The sequence below is a fragment of the Saccharomycopsis crataegensis genome (assembly GCF_037102585.1).
Source record: "Saccharomycopsis crataegensis DNA, jcf7180000000075, whole genome shotgun sequence".
In the NCBI taxonomy this organism is placed as follows: domain Eukaryota; kingdom Fungi; phylum Ascomycota; class Saccharomycetes; order Ascoideales; family Saccharomycopsidaceae; genus Saccharomycopsis; species Saccharomycopsis crataegensis.
Genome location: NW_027043822.1, coordinates 350419 through 366680, shown reverse-complemented (window position 1 = coordinate 366680; position 16262 = coordinate 350419). Strand labels below are relative to the sequence as shown.

Here is a 16262-nt window from a genome sequence, read left to right as displayed (position 1 = left end):
TTTTCTCCAACTTCCTCTTGTTTTTTGTTTTTCATGGAAGAAGTGGGCTGTTGCTGTTACTTTTGCTCTGGCCAATAACCTTCTTGACCTGGGCTTTATACTCATTGGCCTGTTGTCTGTTGTCTTCATCAATCAATTGGTCGATATCAAAGTCAAATACATTAGGATCTTTCTCATTAGAGTCTTTGTGGACCACTCTTCTTTGTCTAATCCCACGATTAGGAACCTCCTGGTCATCCAACACAGTGGTCTTAAACTTCAAAGGAATTTCCACTTGTTCCAACTTTTCCCTAATTAACTGTCTCTTTGATTTCTTTTCTTCTGGCGATTCGATTTCATCGTATTCATCTGGTGGGACGTAGCCAAAGGACGATGAACTGGTTACAGCCACATTCACTTCATCTTCATCATCCTGCTTCTTTTTTCGAGAATCTCTGTCGATTTCGAACTTGCCGATACCATTGATAGCAGGCAACAAGACACTGGCGATTACAATCGCCATGAAAAATAGAAGCAAAACCAAAAGAGCCATGGTATAGAGGAGGATTACAAATCAGCAAACAACAAATGGACTATGTCATTCCAAATTCCCTCAACCAAAAAAAAAAATCTGATCTCTTTATCGTCTCGTCTCCAAGAAAGTACGCCGATTTGTCACATGATTAAAAACGGGTAAAGGTCATCGCTCTCACAAGGTTATTATCACAAACAATCCTTATCAACAAATTATATCATTCTCTCTGTCATATTTATTTGTGCTTTATTTCTTTCCTCGTTGATCGCAATATTATAATCATTCAAGGAGCTTCGATTTCTTTCCTCTTCTTATCTTTTTTTTTCCTATCTGGTGAGCCATGTTTTCCCATGCTCGTGTTAGTCGAAGGCTTTCTCGAAGAGGAAGCACACAAAGCAATCACCAATCAATAGATTTAAGAGACTCAAGGAATTCTAGAGCGCCTTCCGTTTATTCTCAGGCTGCAACAATTCTGGATACAGATTCTATCAATGGTGCTCCAGATTTGGCTACTTCTGGCGGTATTAACAATATTGCGGCAAATAACTTTAGAACTTGTATTGATGGATTGTACTTGAATTCTTTGGAAGAACTTAGTGACTGGTACAGTAACTACGATCAGATCAATGATAATTTATATGATAGCTTCAGAATTCCCCGTCAAGATTTGGCATTTTATAAAAGATCGACACCAAAATCTGCTGGTATTAACTTATCGGTATGTCATGATTTTAAAGGCAATTATGTCGACAATGAGGACCTATCACCTCTCGGATACTTTCCTCATCCAAACGGTTTACATTATTTCCTACAATTCCCCTCTCTAGTGAACCATTTCATTTATTTCTCACACAATATGATCAGTGTACCAACAGTGTCCTGGATCAACAATTGTCATAAATTTGGTATTGACTGTATGGGTACCATTATTATTGAAGGCAATACTGCCGACAAATTCAGACAGCTTTCACAATTATGTTGCAAAAATCAAAATCATGAATACATTTATATTAAAATGCTTGTGAAGTTGTACGAGCATTATAAATTTGATGGGTACTTGATAAACATTGAAACAAGGTTCCTTAATCGTTCTGAGTCCTTTGAAATTATCACGTTTGTGGAACAATTGAGAGCATCCATTCATAGCATTTCACCCCGGTCAAAAGTCATTTGGTATGATTCTTTTATTCCTGAGCTCAACAAAATTAAATACGAAAATGGTGTGTCTCCTTTGAATTATGAACTCTTTAAATCTTCAGATTACTTCTTGACAAATTATTGGTGGGATGAGAGTATCCTTAAAAAGAACGTGGCAATTGCCGGACTTCATGGAATTAATTCTTCATTATACGTCGGAATTGATATGTTTGGAAGAGGCTCAAAAATAGGTAATGGGGGCTATGACGTGCCAATTGCTGTTAATTTTTGCAAAGAATATGATTCCAATGTTTGTCTCTTTGCTCCTGCTTGGACTTATGAATTCTTGGGTAAAGACAACTTTTTGAAGAATGATGCAAAACTTTGGAAATACGATGGTAACAATGACACAATAGCGACTTATATTGATGCATACGGCGCTTGTTGTTTCTATCCTTTTGCTAATAATCATTCCAAAAAACAATCATTTTTGTTTTATTCAAATTTTTCCAAAGGTCAAGGGAAGTTCTTTGCCATCAATGGTAAGACGGTTTTCAATAACTATTGGGTGAATAGCAACTTCCAATATGAGATCCCTGATATTGTTTACAGTCAAGACACAAAGAGCCTCAGTAAAAAATACCAATTAATTGATATCTCCATTGATGATGATGAATCTTTTGTCGGCGGCTCGTGTTTGAAGATTGTGAAGAATAACAGCCAGCTAATTTTAAGTGACAGTGATAAACTCAGTGATATTGATAGGGAGTTGAAGAGTAAACGGCTATTCAATTTTGGAAATGATTGTTCCAGTGAAAACATCAGGATTAGGATGACCTATAAGTATAATATTGTCAACAAAGACTTCCAATTTCTGAGTGTGACTGCGGTCAATGAATCTGATAAGGAAAGCTTTATTGATAATTTGAAGTCCAACATTAGTGAAATTGGCCAGATTGATGGATATTTCCAATTGGAACTTAAATACAGGATTGAGAGAAGATACAAGTCTATTTATAATATCAGAGATGGTGTTTTGGAAGTCCCATTGGATATTGGAAGACTGGATATCAAGAGCTCATTTTATGAAACTGATTGGAAGACTATCGAAATGACTTTCCCAACTCCAAGGGGTGTCAAATGGGAATACTGCATTTTGGACTCTGTTAACGTCAGCTGGGTTAGCAACCAACAAGTCGATAGAAAAAACCATAATGGATTTAATGAAGCGGATGAAAAAATATTTGCCAATGTTTACAAGTTACATGATGGAAGTGAGTTGAGAAGGACTGGATCGTCGTTTATTAATAATACTAGAACCTGTTCCAGTAGCACTCCTTCTTCAAGCGAATCTGCATTATTAACGTCTTCGGAAGATTATGATAATGATGATGATGAAGAATGGATTATTTTACCAGACAACTCTGTGCCAACCAGTCTAACAGAGCTTTATATTGGTGAATTATCAATTCTTTCAATTTTAGATGAGGACATCACATCAATGCCTTCTATGCGTAACAAGATCAAGAACTTGGAAAGTGTTAAACTGTTGAATCCAAATTTAATCTACATTAAATGGGTCGATTTCATTTCTAATAATTTAACGAGAGCTGCTTATTGGAATATTTTTATTAATGATGAGTTTTTTGGGGTTTCCTTTTTCAATTACTGGGCCATCGATTTGCAGAAGTTGGCTGATTCTGGCAATGGAAATGGAGTTGGAAAAGTCAAGTCTTTGAAAGTTAGAGTTGACAGCGTTAGTGTTATTGGCGATATTATTCAAGGTGATGATATTATCATAAAACTTTGAGCTTTTGGCGTTAATTTAGATCTACCGAATTCATGAAAGCCTTACACACATTTGATACATTTTTTGCTCATTTTTTTTTAGTTTCTTTTCTATTTTTCAATCGTCCTATTTTTTATTATTTTATTAACTTTTTTTGACGCTCAAATTTAGTTATGTTTTCAGTACATGGGTCTGGATCTGGTTCTTTAAATGGTTTGTTTTTTCTGGGAACTTTGGGGGTTATTATTTATGCAAGATGATTTCTTTTTTCTTTTAGCATTGTTGTTTGAATTTTTGCTGCTTTTTTTTAAAAAAAAAAAAAAACTATTATTATTATTATTTTTTAAATGATTCATTTGATTTTACAAGTTTATTAAAAATTATTTTGTAATATTTTGACAAAAAGCTTGATCAACAAAGGCAGATAATATATTTCTCTATTTGCTGCGGATGATACCATTTAATGCTGCCTCTGGCCTTTTCTTCTTTAAGAGAAATAATAATCATGATCATAATCATAATAAAATGATATAATACTCATGCTCATTAATTTAAACTCCTCATTCAAGAAAAATATCAAACTATTGAATAATGTTGACGGTGTCAAATGATTCAGGCTAGTTCTCTCTCGACGCACAGCAAAAAAAAAGCGGAGGGGAGAAAAAAGAAAATAGAAATAAAATAAAAAAAAAAAGGCAGTTATGTCGTGAACGGGCTGCGATTTATATCATTATACAAATAATAATAATAATAAAAAGAGGGAAGGGAAAAGAAATTATCTTCATCGCTAGTTTTAAATTCTGTTGTTAAGCTTTTTTGTTTCTTTCCTGGCGAACTCGCTTTCAATTGATTTTTGCAGTTTCTGGTTACTTTCAGATCTTGCAGCGGAGAATTGGGATTTCGTTAGAAAATAGGATCTGAGATCTGTGATTAGAGGAAATAAGTTCTCATTGAAAGAGGTTTTGTTTGCTGTTATTATTTGTTTGTTTTTTTGGATTACAATAATCCAATCATATAAATACACTATATAGATAGGTGTGATTTAAGGAATTTCGATTGGAGACAAGATAGTAATAATGGCACCGTTTGCAACCAACCTGACTGCTGAAAAGTTCAAAAATGTGAGTCCTTTTATTGATAGATTTTTATTAAATTGAAAAAAAAAAAAAAAAAAGAATCAAGCTTTTAGATCAAGTATGATCTGTGGTTTGGTTTTTATTCTTCTTCATCATATACTAACATGCGCATTTTAGGAAGGGAATGATCATTTTCGTAAACATGATTACGAGAAAGCCATAACTCTTTACGATAAGGCAATCAAACAAGACCCCAATCAAGTGGCGTATTACACCAATCGAGCCACTGCATTTTTCAAACTTCATGAACAGAGATACCCTAATTTACATTCATGGTTCAAGACCTGGCTAACCACCCCTGAATACGAACCAGACCATGAGGAATCTAAAGCTGAAGAGTCGACGAAGTTGTTGAAATTGGTATTACAAGACTCTCGCAAGGCGTTGAGTATTGATTGCAAGAACTTGAAAGCTTATTATTATTTTGGGCTCGTGGCGTTCATGTTTGGCAAACTTCATGAGGCGTGGGGTAAATTTGTCGAATGTTATCGTTTGGCAATTGAGGCTCAGAGTCCATCGTTGGTCGACGTGATGAACTTTATCTCAAAGCTTCGAGTCAAACTTTGCGGTAATCGTAAAAACATCTCGTTAAAATCAGAAGGGATATCGCAAAGTTCAACGGGATTGTCCAGGGGAAAATTCGCCAATTATGAAAACCTTCATTTTTTACTCAACATTTCCATCCAATCAGAATATAATGCCAATTGCAATAATATTATCTCACAGTACGATCATATAGAAGATGACGATTATCAGAAAGCCAGCTTTAGACGTAACCCGAAGTTCCAAAAACAGATAGAAGACCAGGCGAAACGGTATCATGATAAGTTAAAAGATGCCGACGATTTGTTTAACTTTGTCAAGGAAGAATTGAATGGTAACAATACTGGAAAAAGGTCTGATTCTTCGGCCATAGATAGTAAGGAAATTAATGTTACAACTTCTGATAAATCAAAACAGACTAATGGTAATAATAAAACAGATGCCAAAAAGGATGGAAAGCTTAAAGTGCGATTAGATGTTCCTCTCTATGAAATCCCCGAATATTTAATTGACCCGGTAAAATATGGTATGATGACAGATCCTGTGATTACTATTTATGGTGAAAGTTATGAAAGAAAGAATCTTGTGGAGTTTGTCGCTAAGCATCATATTGATCCAGTGGTCAAGAAACCGTTAGAGTTGAACCAAATATACCCTAACAAAAGCTTGAAATTGGCAATCCAGAAGTTTGTTGAAGAGCATAAAATTGCAGAATAATGGCGTTTGAATTTCATGGTTTCATTTCCTCAGCTCTATTGTATTTTAAATCTGTGCTTTTTGGTAGCATAAAGTTATGTATATTATATATTTCTAACGAATAAAGGTATTATTTATTTATTTATTTATTTATTTATTTATTTATTTATTTATTTATTTATTTATTTATTTATTTATTTATTTATTTATTTATTTATTTATTTATTTATTTATTTATTTATTTATTTATTTATTTATATTTGCATTTCATCCAATCCTTCGAGATACTTATTCTTCTTGTCTATCTATATATAATCACAGAGTATGAGACAACACCAGTACTACAAAACAAGCATCATGCAATCTTAGTGGTGGAAGATATTGGTGGAAGATAGTGAAGCAAAAGCTTTGAAGTTTTTTTCAATTAGGGCCTCCTGGGCCTGCTGGACCTCCTGGGCCTGCTGGACCTCCTGGGCCTCCTGGACCTCCTGGGCCTGCTGGACCTCCTGGGCCTGCTGGACCTCCTGGGCCTGCTGGACCTCCTGGACCTCCTGGGCCTGCTGGACCTCCTGGCATACTTGGACCTCCTGGAGTATAAGGAGGATGATGATGGTGGTGATGCTTAGAACCTTTATGAATCACTTTTTTGATCTCTTTTTTAGCATGGATCTTCACAACAGCAGTTTTCTTGCCTTGGCCGTGGCCCATTTTCTTGTTATGCTTCTTGTGAATCTTAATGTCTTTTTTGAAAACTAAACTGGCAAAGACGCTGATGAATAATTTCCCAGATCTTGACATTTCATTGGAGCAACACCAAACTGGCACCTTTTTTGCGGTTGGGAAATTGATTTTGACAAACTTTTCAAGCTTAATATTGAATGGGGCAAATAATCCATCAAAACACCCTCTAACAATAGGTTTCCCCTTCGTGTCAAAAATTACAGAGTAAGACTTTCTAAAATCAAGGGCAGCTTTGTGGACCGGCTTATGAACGAAAACTTCATATGGAGTAGTTGAAAAGTCATCCATTGCATCCACTTCTTCCACTTCTTCCTCGGGATCTTCATCTACCATCTCCACTTCTTCCACTTCATCTCCTTCAATCTCATCTCTCTCGGCTGGCTCGATATCGAAACCACCAAAAACTGGGTCTCCTCTTTTCTTCTTATTTTTACCAATAGGCTCTGCGACTCTCATGAATTCTGGAACGTATTCGTCAAGGGCAACCAAGGTTTTATCGAGGACGTGATCACTCGTAATGACAAACTTCTTGAAAGACTTGCCGCTTAAATCAAGGGTGACGTGGGCACAGGGGCCAGCGGTTTTCACAAATACCTTAACGACTTTATTTCCGAGCTTGTAGGTGGTCAAGTGTTTGAAGAATTTACTTTCGATGTGCTTTGGAGGTCTACTTTCCATTGTATGGTAGAGGATGGAATGTTTTGTAGTATTTATTTTTTGTAGATGTTGGTCCGCCGTCCTTCTTCCTCCTTTTCTGGGAGTTTTTTTGGAAAGAATCTTGGGGGAAACGCTCCCAGTTTTTATACCCTTCGATGAGCGCTGATGGTTTGTGTTTGTGGCAAGTTTGATGCATGTTGAGGGTGGCATGTGTCGTTCACGTGTTTGTGCACTACCCACCCAGAAAGGCAGTGGTGGCAGCAGCAGCAGCAGCAGCAGCAGCAGCAACGAACCCCCGTCAAACAACACCACAGAGCAAAAAGTGCGACGCGGACTTGTCTATACGAATTAAAGTTAGTCGACGACGTCCTTTTGCCAACACGAACCTAATTGTTCGGTGCTCAGTCTCAGACCATAAATTCTTTCTACCACTTAAATTGCGCACAACTGTGAATTCGTCCCCGTCCCGCGTACCAATTAAAATCGGACCTGATATTTGTGAATCATTTGACAATGCCATGCAACATCCTCGAGTCAGAGAGGGTCCAGCTTCTGCTCCTATTGTGGAGTATTTTAATCTGTATTATATGGATACCGATATCCCACGACTTTCAAAAGGGTACCATCCTGTTATATATATATATATATATATATGGATCAACCAGGATCCCTGCCAACAGCCCTCTGTACAAACAAAATTAGCAGCGCTTGGGTAAATTACGCACGTACATGAACTCTCCTGGCAGGCAGGCACCACCGACAACAGGGAGTGAGACACTGGCAACACGGGCAGTAATTTTTTTTTTTTGCCCAAAGTAGGTGATGATTTTCCCCTATCATTCATTTACAGCACCACCCAAATCACATATAGACATCCCCAATTCCCCGTCAATCATTCGGTACATGACAACTCTTCTTCTTCCTCCCCCACCAATGTTTTGTGCCCCCCATCTTTAATGAGTGATCCAGATACCATCTTACAACTAGTATAGACCATCACAAACAAAGAAAATTCCTTAAACAATCATGTATCTGGATTGTTTTGACAACCCTTTAAACACCGAGTACATCCCAGATCAAGTGTTCCAACAACTTCCTACCATCCTTTCTGACTATTCAAACTTGTTGGAAGTGTCCAACCTCATCTGTTCAAAACACTCAATTAAAAAGATATTTGACGCCTTCATTACAGAAACTAATATCGCCGTCTGTTTCGTCATCGCAAAACACCAATCGGAAATACGATTACTTGACACCTTAGACAATTACTACGAGTATCAGCTTTTCAAAATCGAGATCATTGAGGCCCAGCATGACTCTGATATTACAGATTCCGTCCAATACATAAAATTCAAAGCCATTGACCAGTTGGATCTAAGTGATGTCAACGAGAAAGGATACCCAGTTATCGTGGTGGAAAACGAGGACGAGTACGTTCAAAACACTGCAAAATCAAACAAATACTCAGATGTGAACTCAGACAACGATGGAACATATAGGGTCAAAGAATTATTCAGCATTATCAATGAACCAAAAAAGAAAAACCCTGATTTAAACGTCGTCGACAACAGCAAGAAAAACCAGGATCAAGAAAAAACACCAATTTTCAATTCAGACCAAAAGGAAGATATTTATAACTTATTAGACCCTGAAGATCACTCAGACTTGACCATCAAAGTTTCAGAAACTTTATCAGACTATGAAAACAAGGAAATTTTGGAAAATGGAGTTGCAGATAAGGATAGTATAAAGAGTGGCTTTGATAATATCGAAAGTGGTTTCAATAATATGGAATATGTTTTTGATGATGGATATGTCACCGCACAAGAAGCCGACCACAATGCCACACCTTATGAGCTTGAAAATCCAAAGGAGGATGTTTTTTATTTCACTGATCGAAGAAAGGGAAGCGAAAAGTCTGTCAGTGAATATGAATCTGCTTTCGAAGATACAACTCCCCTCATCAATGCTGCAACTCATAATCCATTATATAATCATGATGATGATTTATTATTGATTATCCCAACCTCGACCCCCAATTTCCCGAAGTCCCAAATTAGAAATTTGAAAATCATAAACCCGATCATAAAGCAAGCTATCCTTCAGCTTTTTGCCAACTATTCCCCGCAAAATACTGCTAGTGACAATAATGGTATTGTTATTGGTTTATTCTTTATTAAGGACCCAAATTTCGATACCAATAATCTCATCAAATCTTCCAAAGATGTTCATGAGGTTGGTGTCCGCGGTAGAATTGTGTCTTACAACATTTTCAATGACTTATCAAAATCGGTTATGGGAGGCTCAAATTTAGTGGACTCGGAAGTTTTGATGTTGAATATTGAAGTTGTTGATCGTATCAGAATTACTGATTTATATTTACCCGAATTTCTCGTTAACCAACAAGAACACTCTAAAGACTTTGAACTTGATCTTCGAAAGTTGGAAGGGATAAACCTTGATCAGCTTGTGACTTTTGCTAAAATTCAACGTTTCCGATATGATGATTTCATGCCAATTAATGGTCCTTATGGCCATTTGAATTTAATGAACACTGCTGGAGGATTGACTATCGTTAACGATGAGTCACTTCAAATAATCAGGAAATATTCCACGAGTTCTTTGAGTACATTGAGAAAATTGTTGAAAGTAATGCAAAGTGACTTGAAAACATCTAATAAGACTTATGATACTCTGAAAATAATAATTAGTGAAGCTTCCTGGACCCAATTCCGAGACAGTTTTGAAACCTCATTTGAATTGATATTTGCTCATTTCGAGTCATTCAAGATTCAATATAGCCAACATAACATTCTTCAATTCTTTAAATGTGGAGAAGACCCTATACAATTAATTATTTTCAAAATGCAATTTTTGGTCGAAGTTTTGAAACAGTTTGTGGAATTGAAATGGAATTTCTGCACTAAATGGCAAGACCTAGAGAATGAAAATATTGCTGCTACTCCTGAACCACAAAAGTCAAAAACTGACGCTGCTGATTATATGAAATTCCTAAGTGTTCATTCCGAGAAAGATACTTATTACAATTATTATGATTTGAAATTCCAAGAGTTGTTGGACTGCAAAACTTTCCAAAGAATGGCAAAGTTGATCTACAAAATGTTTAGACTTGAGGTTTGGTTTTTACAAAACCATGTCTTTTCTGATGATCGTAATACGGGCAAAGTTAATGATGAAAATCCAACTTCTGGTGGTAGATCTAGTGATGATACAATAGACGATGTTGAGAAATCCCATAAATATCCTAATGATGAAAAATATCATGGGAACCCTGATCTTTTCTATATTGAAAACTTCGATCAATATTTTTATGAAGCCTTTGATAATGATGATGTTGCCTATCAATATAATGATGATCTATATCAGTCAGCAGCAGCATCACCACACCATCAATTTTATCCATTCAATGATCATAGTCCACAAAATGCATCATCTTCTCCGGCGGTGAATGAAATTAACAAGAATAATAATAACAATAAGAGATCAAACAAATATAAAAGGCATTCACAACCGCAATGTCGTGGCTCATCCCCGCCTATCAAAGAATCTCACAAACGTGATTCTGGTCTAGATCCTTTACCACATCATGAATATTCTGGGAAACATAAACCACGTTCTCAAAATAGATTGAAAATTCCGACGCCTTCTAGAATCTTCCGTCAATCTCCAACATCACCACCAAACCAATCGCCTCTGAATGTTTCTTATCAGCAATCATCAAATGAGAAAGCTTCTCCATTTACCGCCAATGATAAAAGCTCATATTTTCAATCCCAATCTTCTAGACCTCCACTTCGTGAAAGTTCTAGCACTTCTCGTTTCTATCCTCAAAAAATGGCATCCAAGGAAAAACTGGGAAAATCCCAGAATCGGAGAAGCAAAAGCTATTTCAATCTCGGAGGTTTATTGAATGCTAATAGAAGAAATCTCAATCACAATAACCAGACTGGGAACTGAGTGTGACTGGGTGTATCACAGAGAGTTCTGGCTATTAAATTTCAACCACAGGTTTTCTTATTTCTTATATTTACCTTTGTATTATTATTATTATTATTGTACTATATTCCTATCTTTTTTTTTTTGTTTTTGTTTTTTCATTTACAAGATCAACTCAATTTTAGCAAGTTGATCATTCTCTTTGCATCTCATAAATATTAGCATATTCCCATTATTCTCTACCTCAATTTATTGTTTCGTTATATTATATTTCCAACAGCATTCCAGTGCTCTATTAATTTTACATTATTTTCATTAGCTTTTTATTATTTACTATCGGTAAATCAATTTTTCCATTCTTCTTCATTCAATTTCACTTGAAATTCTCAAATTGGTACTAATGAGCTGTATATGTATCTTGAAATTTTATCGAAAGAGTGTTAATGATACAGTCAGTATCTTTGTGCTATATATACATTTTTTTAACTACCGATTTCTTCTCTTCAAAAAGTTTTGTATTTTATTTTCTGGAATATCTTAATTAATTCTCGATATTCATAAGAGGGGAAGCAAAAAAAATGTTTGCGAATTCTGTGGATCGAACACAGGACCTTTAGATTACAAGACTTGAAGAATTAGATGCTTCAGTCTAACGCTCTCCCAACTGAGCTAAATCCGCTGATGTGTAGTGAATTTATAAAGCTAATACAATGATGACTAACAATTTCTAAAAATCGGACACCATTCCCATTTGAGATTGCTGATGAAAACTTTCAATTGACATATTTGGGGATAACTATTGGACCATCAGTGACATTTTGGCCGGAAACATTGCAGCGTGACCTCCATATCAAATACAAGTTATCAAACATGACCAGCTTGCTGATTCAATCAAAAATAGAAGCATTCAACACATATATTGCATCCAAGTTCTATTACAAAGAACTACACCAACCTTTGTTACCCAATCAGTTGAATCAAATTGACACATCGATTAAGTTATTGGTCAAGCAAGATACACCTATTTCTTTGGATACACTCAAGACACACAACAACAAAGGCGGTTTCTCAATGATTGATTTAAAGTCTCAACTCCAACACCGAAGAGCCAAAATTTTCCAGGATTTGTTTTTGGATAGTCACACTAAATATAACCAGATATTACGTTTTAAAATCCAATCAAGTATCAATAACATCATTCAAAAAACATCACCAACAAAATCACCAAAGGATGAATATATCAAAACTCATTATTGGTGGGTGGTATTACTTGAACTAGCGGATGACATTGAGAATACCAATGATTCAATTTCCTTGGAAGTTATGAATAGCAGCACATTCTCAGATGCTGAAAGGACAGCGTACTGGGATTTCAGAAAAGTTCTTGGTATAAAGAAACGTACAATCAGGTTGAAGCCAATGAAGATTGGAATTGAAGATTTGAAAAATTCAATTGAAAAAGGGATTCCTGAAAAATATCAACAACACATTCCAATTAGAATTAAGGATTTTGACCATACTAAAGGAAGTAAAAAACAACGGGAAAAACAAGATGTGAACAAGATGTCAAAAACACTCATGGACATTACTGGGGTGAATCAGAAACAAGTTGATAACTTTTGGCATAACCTCAAAAAATTCAACCAACATTTCCCGGGGAAATATCAAAATATTCACATCTTTCATTTGGGCATTGAAAATCACAATTACGTAAATAATCATTGTGACTATTGCAGCAAAAAATTAACCAGATATGATGAACCCCAATATGCCCCAAAGGAAATCCAATTTGAAATCATGAAGCACCATCTTATTGAATGTCCATTGGCCCAGAAACTTTGGAAAAAAACTGACTTGAATATCCCATTAACCTGGCAAACAATCATTACCCCTGCCACCAACATGAACGAAACCAGAATGATCGATAGATATCTAGGTTTCCAACGAAAATTATCAAGATTGAAATCCAAAAGGCATTTCAATTGTCATATGGCCGTTGATTCAATGATCTTCTTGCTTGAAAGCAATATCTTTTAAGCGGAGAAGAAAAAATAGGTGGGGAAAAACAAGAAAATAAAATCAAAAAAAAAAATAAAATCAAAAAAAAAACAACAATTAAAAACCTTAAAAACGCATAAAAACATTTTTTCTCAATAATAGGGTTTTTCACCATTAATGGTTTTCCCTTAACACTTTAATTTTCAAACTACATTAAGTAGTTTATGAGATATATAGTTATATAATTAATTAATATATTGAATTTTGTCTTTAAAAAAAAAAAAAAAAAATCGGAATAAAAAAAAAATACCTTTGGACTAAAAATGAGTATTAATAATACCAAAAGAATTCCAAAGCCTTCTAACTACTCCACTGATCCAACAAATGATCCTCCTTCTCAAGAAACCCTGGTTTCTTCTGATATTAACGTTGACTTAGATCATGCAAATCCCAACGCAACCGATCAAAACAATGTAAACAAACACGGAAATAAACCACATTCAGACGAAGAAATCACTGAGGAAGATGACAATACTTTTTTAAGTACTGCTGAAACCTTTGAAACCCCATCTAATACCATAAATGAGGCCTCTAATGCTGATTCTGATGTTGATATTGCCCACCGCCCAGCCCCGGAAATTAATGTTTCTCCAGTTGATTGCGATCGCAATCTTGATAGTGCAGATGACACTAGCGTCGACATGCATATGTCAAATCAAGCCACCATTGAATCTCAAGGAGATTCACAACCTTCTGTTTCTATTGATTTTGTTACTGAAAACTCTGAAAACCAAAAAAAAATTGAAAACAACAAAACCCAAAAAAACTCTGAAAACCAAAAAACCCCAAAAAAAACTAACCCAGCCCCAGTTGCTGCTTTCAGCAGATCCTACGCCCAAATCGCCTCGGGCTCTAAAGGCGCATCCCAACAGGGGACCCTGATTATGAATACCACCTCCACTTTTCAAAATGTTTTAGCCAAATTCGAAAGAGTTTTTAAATGGGCTAAATATCTCAAATCAATCAAGTTCGAACACCAAGATGTCCTTGAATATGCCATTAAGGAAAAGGGCATGAGGGGATCACTTTTCGGATTTGACACACAAAAAGTGGAAAATGTTGAAGAGAAATATCAAGAATTTGTCAAAATCTACACCATTGAAAAGTTTTTCAAATTTTATACAAATTCCCATTTAATTAATGAATTCTCAAGATTGAAACAATCTAATATTGCAGAGGAGGATTACATTAAATTTATTATGAGCCATCAAGATAAACAAAAAATCATGATGTCATTTATTATCCCACCTGAGCTCTACCGGAAGTATGAGCTTGATGATCATTTGAGTACAATAAAGGATGCCTTCCAAAAATTAATCGATGTTAAATTAACCAACATTGAAACTGGTTTGAATGATAATGATGATATCAACTTCATCAAGAAAGCTTTAATTGAAGCTCAAAACTACTTGTTTATTTCAAATGAAACTATTTGTCTCAAATCCTCACTTATCCCAATATTGAAAGGTCAATTACAAACTAAGAATGAAAAGTTACGTAATGCATTTATTGATTTTGTCACTAGCCATTTAAGTGTTGACATTGAACAATCCACTTACAAGCCACGCATCAATATCAATAAGAATGATAAAGAAATCCAATTGATTGAGATAACAGCCTTGGAAACAACCCCTGACTATTTTGTCGATGCTACCATCAAGCAAGCGCTTGACCTAGCCCAAATTGAACCAACATCATTCTCAGTGATTAAAAGTGACATGACTAAAAGACCTAACGAGGAGCTTAAAAATCGTTACATTTATGGTTACTTGGAAATGGAACCAGGAAAACAAATCCCGGTTATTCACCAAGACAACATTGTTTCTAAAGTTATTACTAAATGCTTACACTGTATCAATTGTGGTTCAAGAGAACACACCAGATACAATTGCAAGCAAGCATCTTGCGCGATTTGCAAAAAGCCTAGCCATGTAGCTAAAGACTGTTACTTTAAGCGGCCAAAGAAAAATGTTACAGATGATCGTCATGAGAACCCCAAACAGAAGCAAAATCAACCACCAGTGATTGAAGTTCCTTCTACCGAGTTCACCATGGTTCATGGTTCATCTAGATCCAGACAGTCAAAACCACCACAAAATGAACTGAGCAATTTATGGAAGAATCCATTCCACCAATTGGGATTAATATCCAAAGAAAGAGATGACGATTATGAAAATATCCAAACTACCACACCAGCTATCAACAGAAAGCATCAAATCACCCCTCCTCCGGTTAATCAAGTTAGAAAGGCCTCCAAAAAGAAGGCATCCGTCAAACCAAAGAAAATCCTTCAAAGGGATAAACCAGCTGAAACCAAACAAGACTCGGCCAAACCAGAAATTAAGTTGAATGTGTTTAGATCCCATCCAACTATCCCAAAATCTAATCAAACCTTGTCCAACCCAACTTCTACCCCAGCTTCTACTCCAAAATCTACCCCAAAATCTACCCCAATCTCTACCCCAATTTTGACCAAAATTAACACCACCAAGCCTTCAGCACCAAAACCATTTGTACCAAAATCTATTAAGTTAGTCATTAAAGACCCACTCCCATCAGTGACATCAAAACTGGCACAAACTGGCTCTAAAGAGCCAACCCTGTCTGAATCAAGTGCAGAACCTGATAATGATAATGACGAAGAATATGATGAGGAGTATGAAAATGATGGAGAATACATCTATGATGCAAAAGACGAATATGAGGATTCAGAAGAATATGAGGAGGATGAAATGCTACTGGGTGATGAAATTCCAGTACATGAGAAAACAGAATTAACACCAACCAATGATGATTTGTCAACTCTGGAAGCTGATGCAACCAGAAACAAACAGACAAATCAAAATTCCAATGAATAAACATAATGATTATTAAAATCAATACTCAAAATATACAACGGAGTCGTATCAGCGACCAGTTGGTAATAAGTTTCACCCAAAAATCCAATGTGTCTTTGCTCCAAGAACTAAATCTATCAGAAGACTTTTCGTTTCAGTTCGATAACAAAGTCATATACTATAATTCAACCTGTTCC

At 35.7% G+C, this 16262-nt stretch overlaps 5 protein-coding genes across 5 annotated transcripts; 3 read left to right on the top strand and 2 right to left on the bottom strand. All coding sequences in view use genetic code 12, as the record gives it.

The window, feature by feature from the left end:
* Positions 1-31: 31 nt before the first annotated feature.
* On the bottom strand, positions 32-532 carry EXP1 (Exp1p; the record flags this gene model as incomplete). Its single annotated transcript, XM_064995913.1, has 1 exon — positions 32-532. One exon carries the CDS (start codon positions 530-532, stop codon positions 32-34), a length of 501 nt encoding a protein of 166 aa, XP_064851985.1.
* Positions 533-854: 322 nt separating this feature from the next.
* On the top strand, positions 855-3461 carry DASC09_023090 (uncharacterized protein; the record flags this gene model as incomplete). Its single annotated transcript, XM_064995912.1, has 1 exon — positions 855-3461. The coding sequence occupies one exon, from the start codon at positions 855-857 to the stop codon at positions 3459-3461; it is 2607 nt and encodes an 868-aa protein (XP_064851984.1).
* A 1055-nt stretch (positions 3462-4516) lies between these two features.
* DASC09_023080 (uncharacterized protein) lies at positions 4517-5836 on the top strand (the record flags this gene model as incomplete). Its single annotated transcript, XM_064995911.1, has 2 exons — positions 4517-4561; positions 4694-5836. 2 exons carry the CDS (start codon positions 4517-4519, stop codon positions 5834-5836), a joined length of 1188 nt encoding a protein of 395 aa, XP_064851983.1.
* A 399-nt stretch (positions 5837-6235) lies between these two features.
* On the bottom strand, positions 6236-7234 carry DASC09_023070 (uncharacterized protein; the record flags this gene model as incomplete). Its single annotated transcript, XM_064995910.1, has 1 exon — positions 6236-7234. One exon carries the CDS (start codon positions 7232-7234, stop codon positions 6236-6238), a length of 999 nt encoding a protein of 332 aa, XP_064851982.1.
* Positions 7235-8239: 1005 nt separating this feature from the next.
* On the top strand, positions 8240-11191 carry DASC09_023060 (uncharacterized protein; the record flags this gene model as incomplete). Its single annotated transcript, XM_064995909.1, has 1 exon — positions 8240-11191. The coding sequence occupies one exon, from the start codon at positions 8240-8242 to the stop codon at positions 11189-11191; it is 2952 nt and encodes a 983-aa protein (XP_064851981.1).
* Between the last annotated feature and the right edge of the window lie 5071 nt (positions 11192-16262).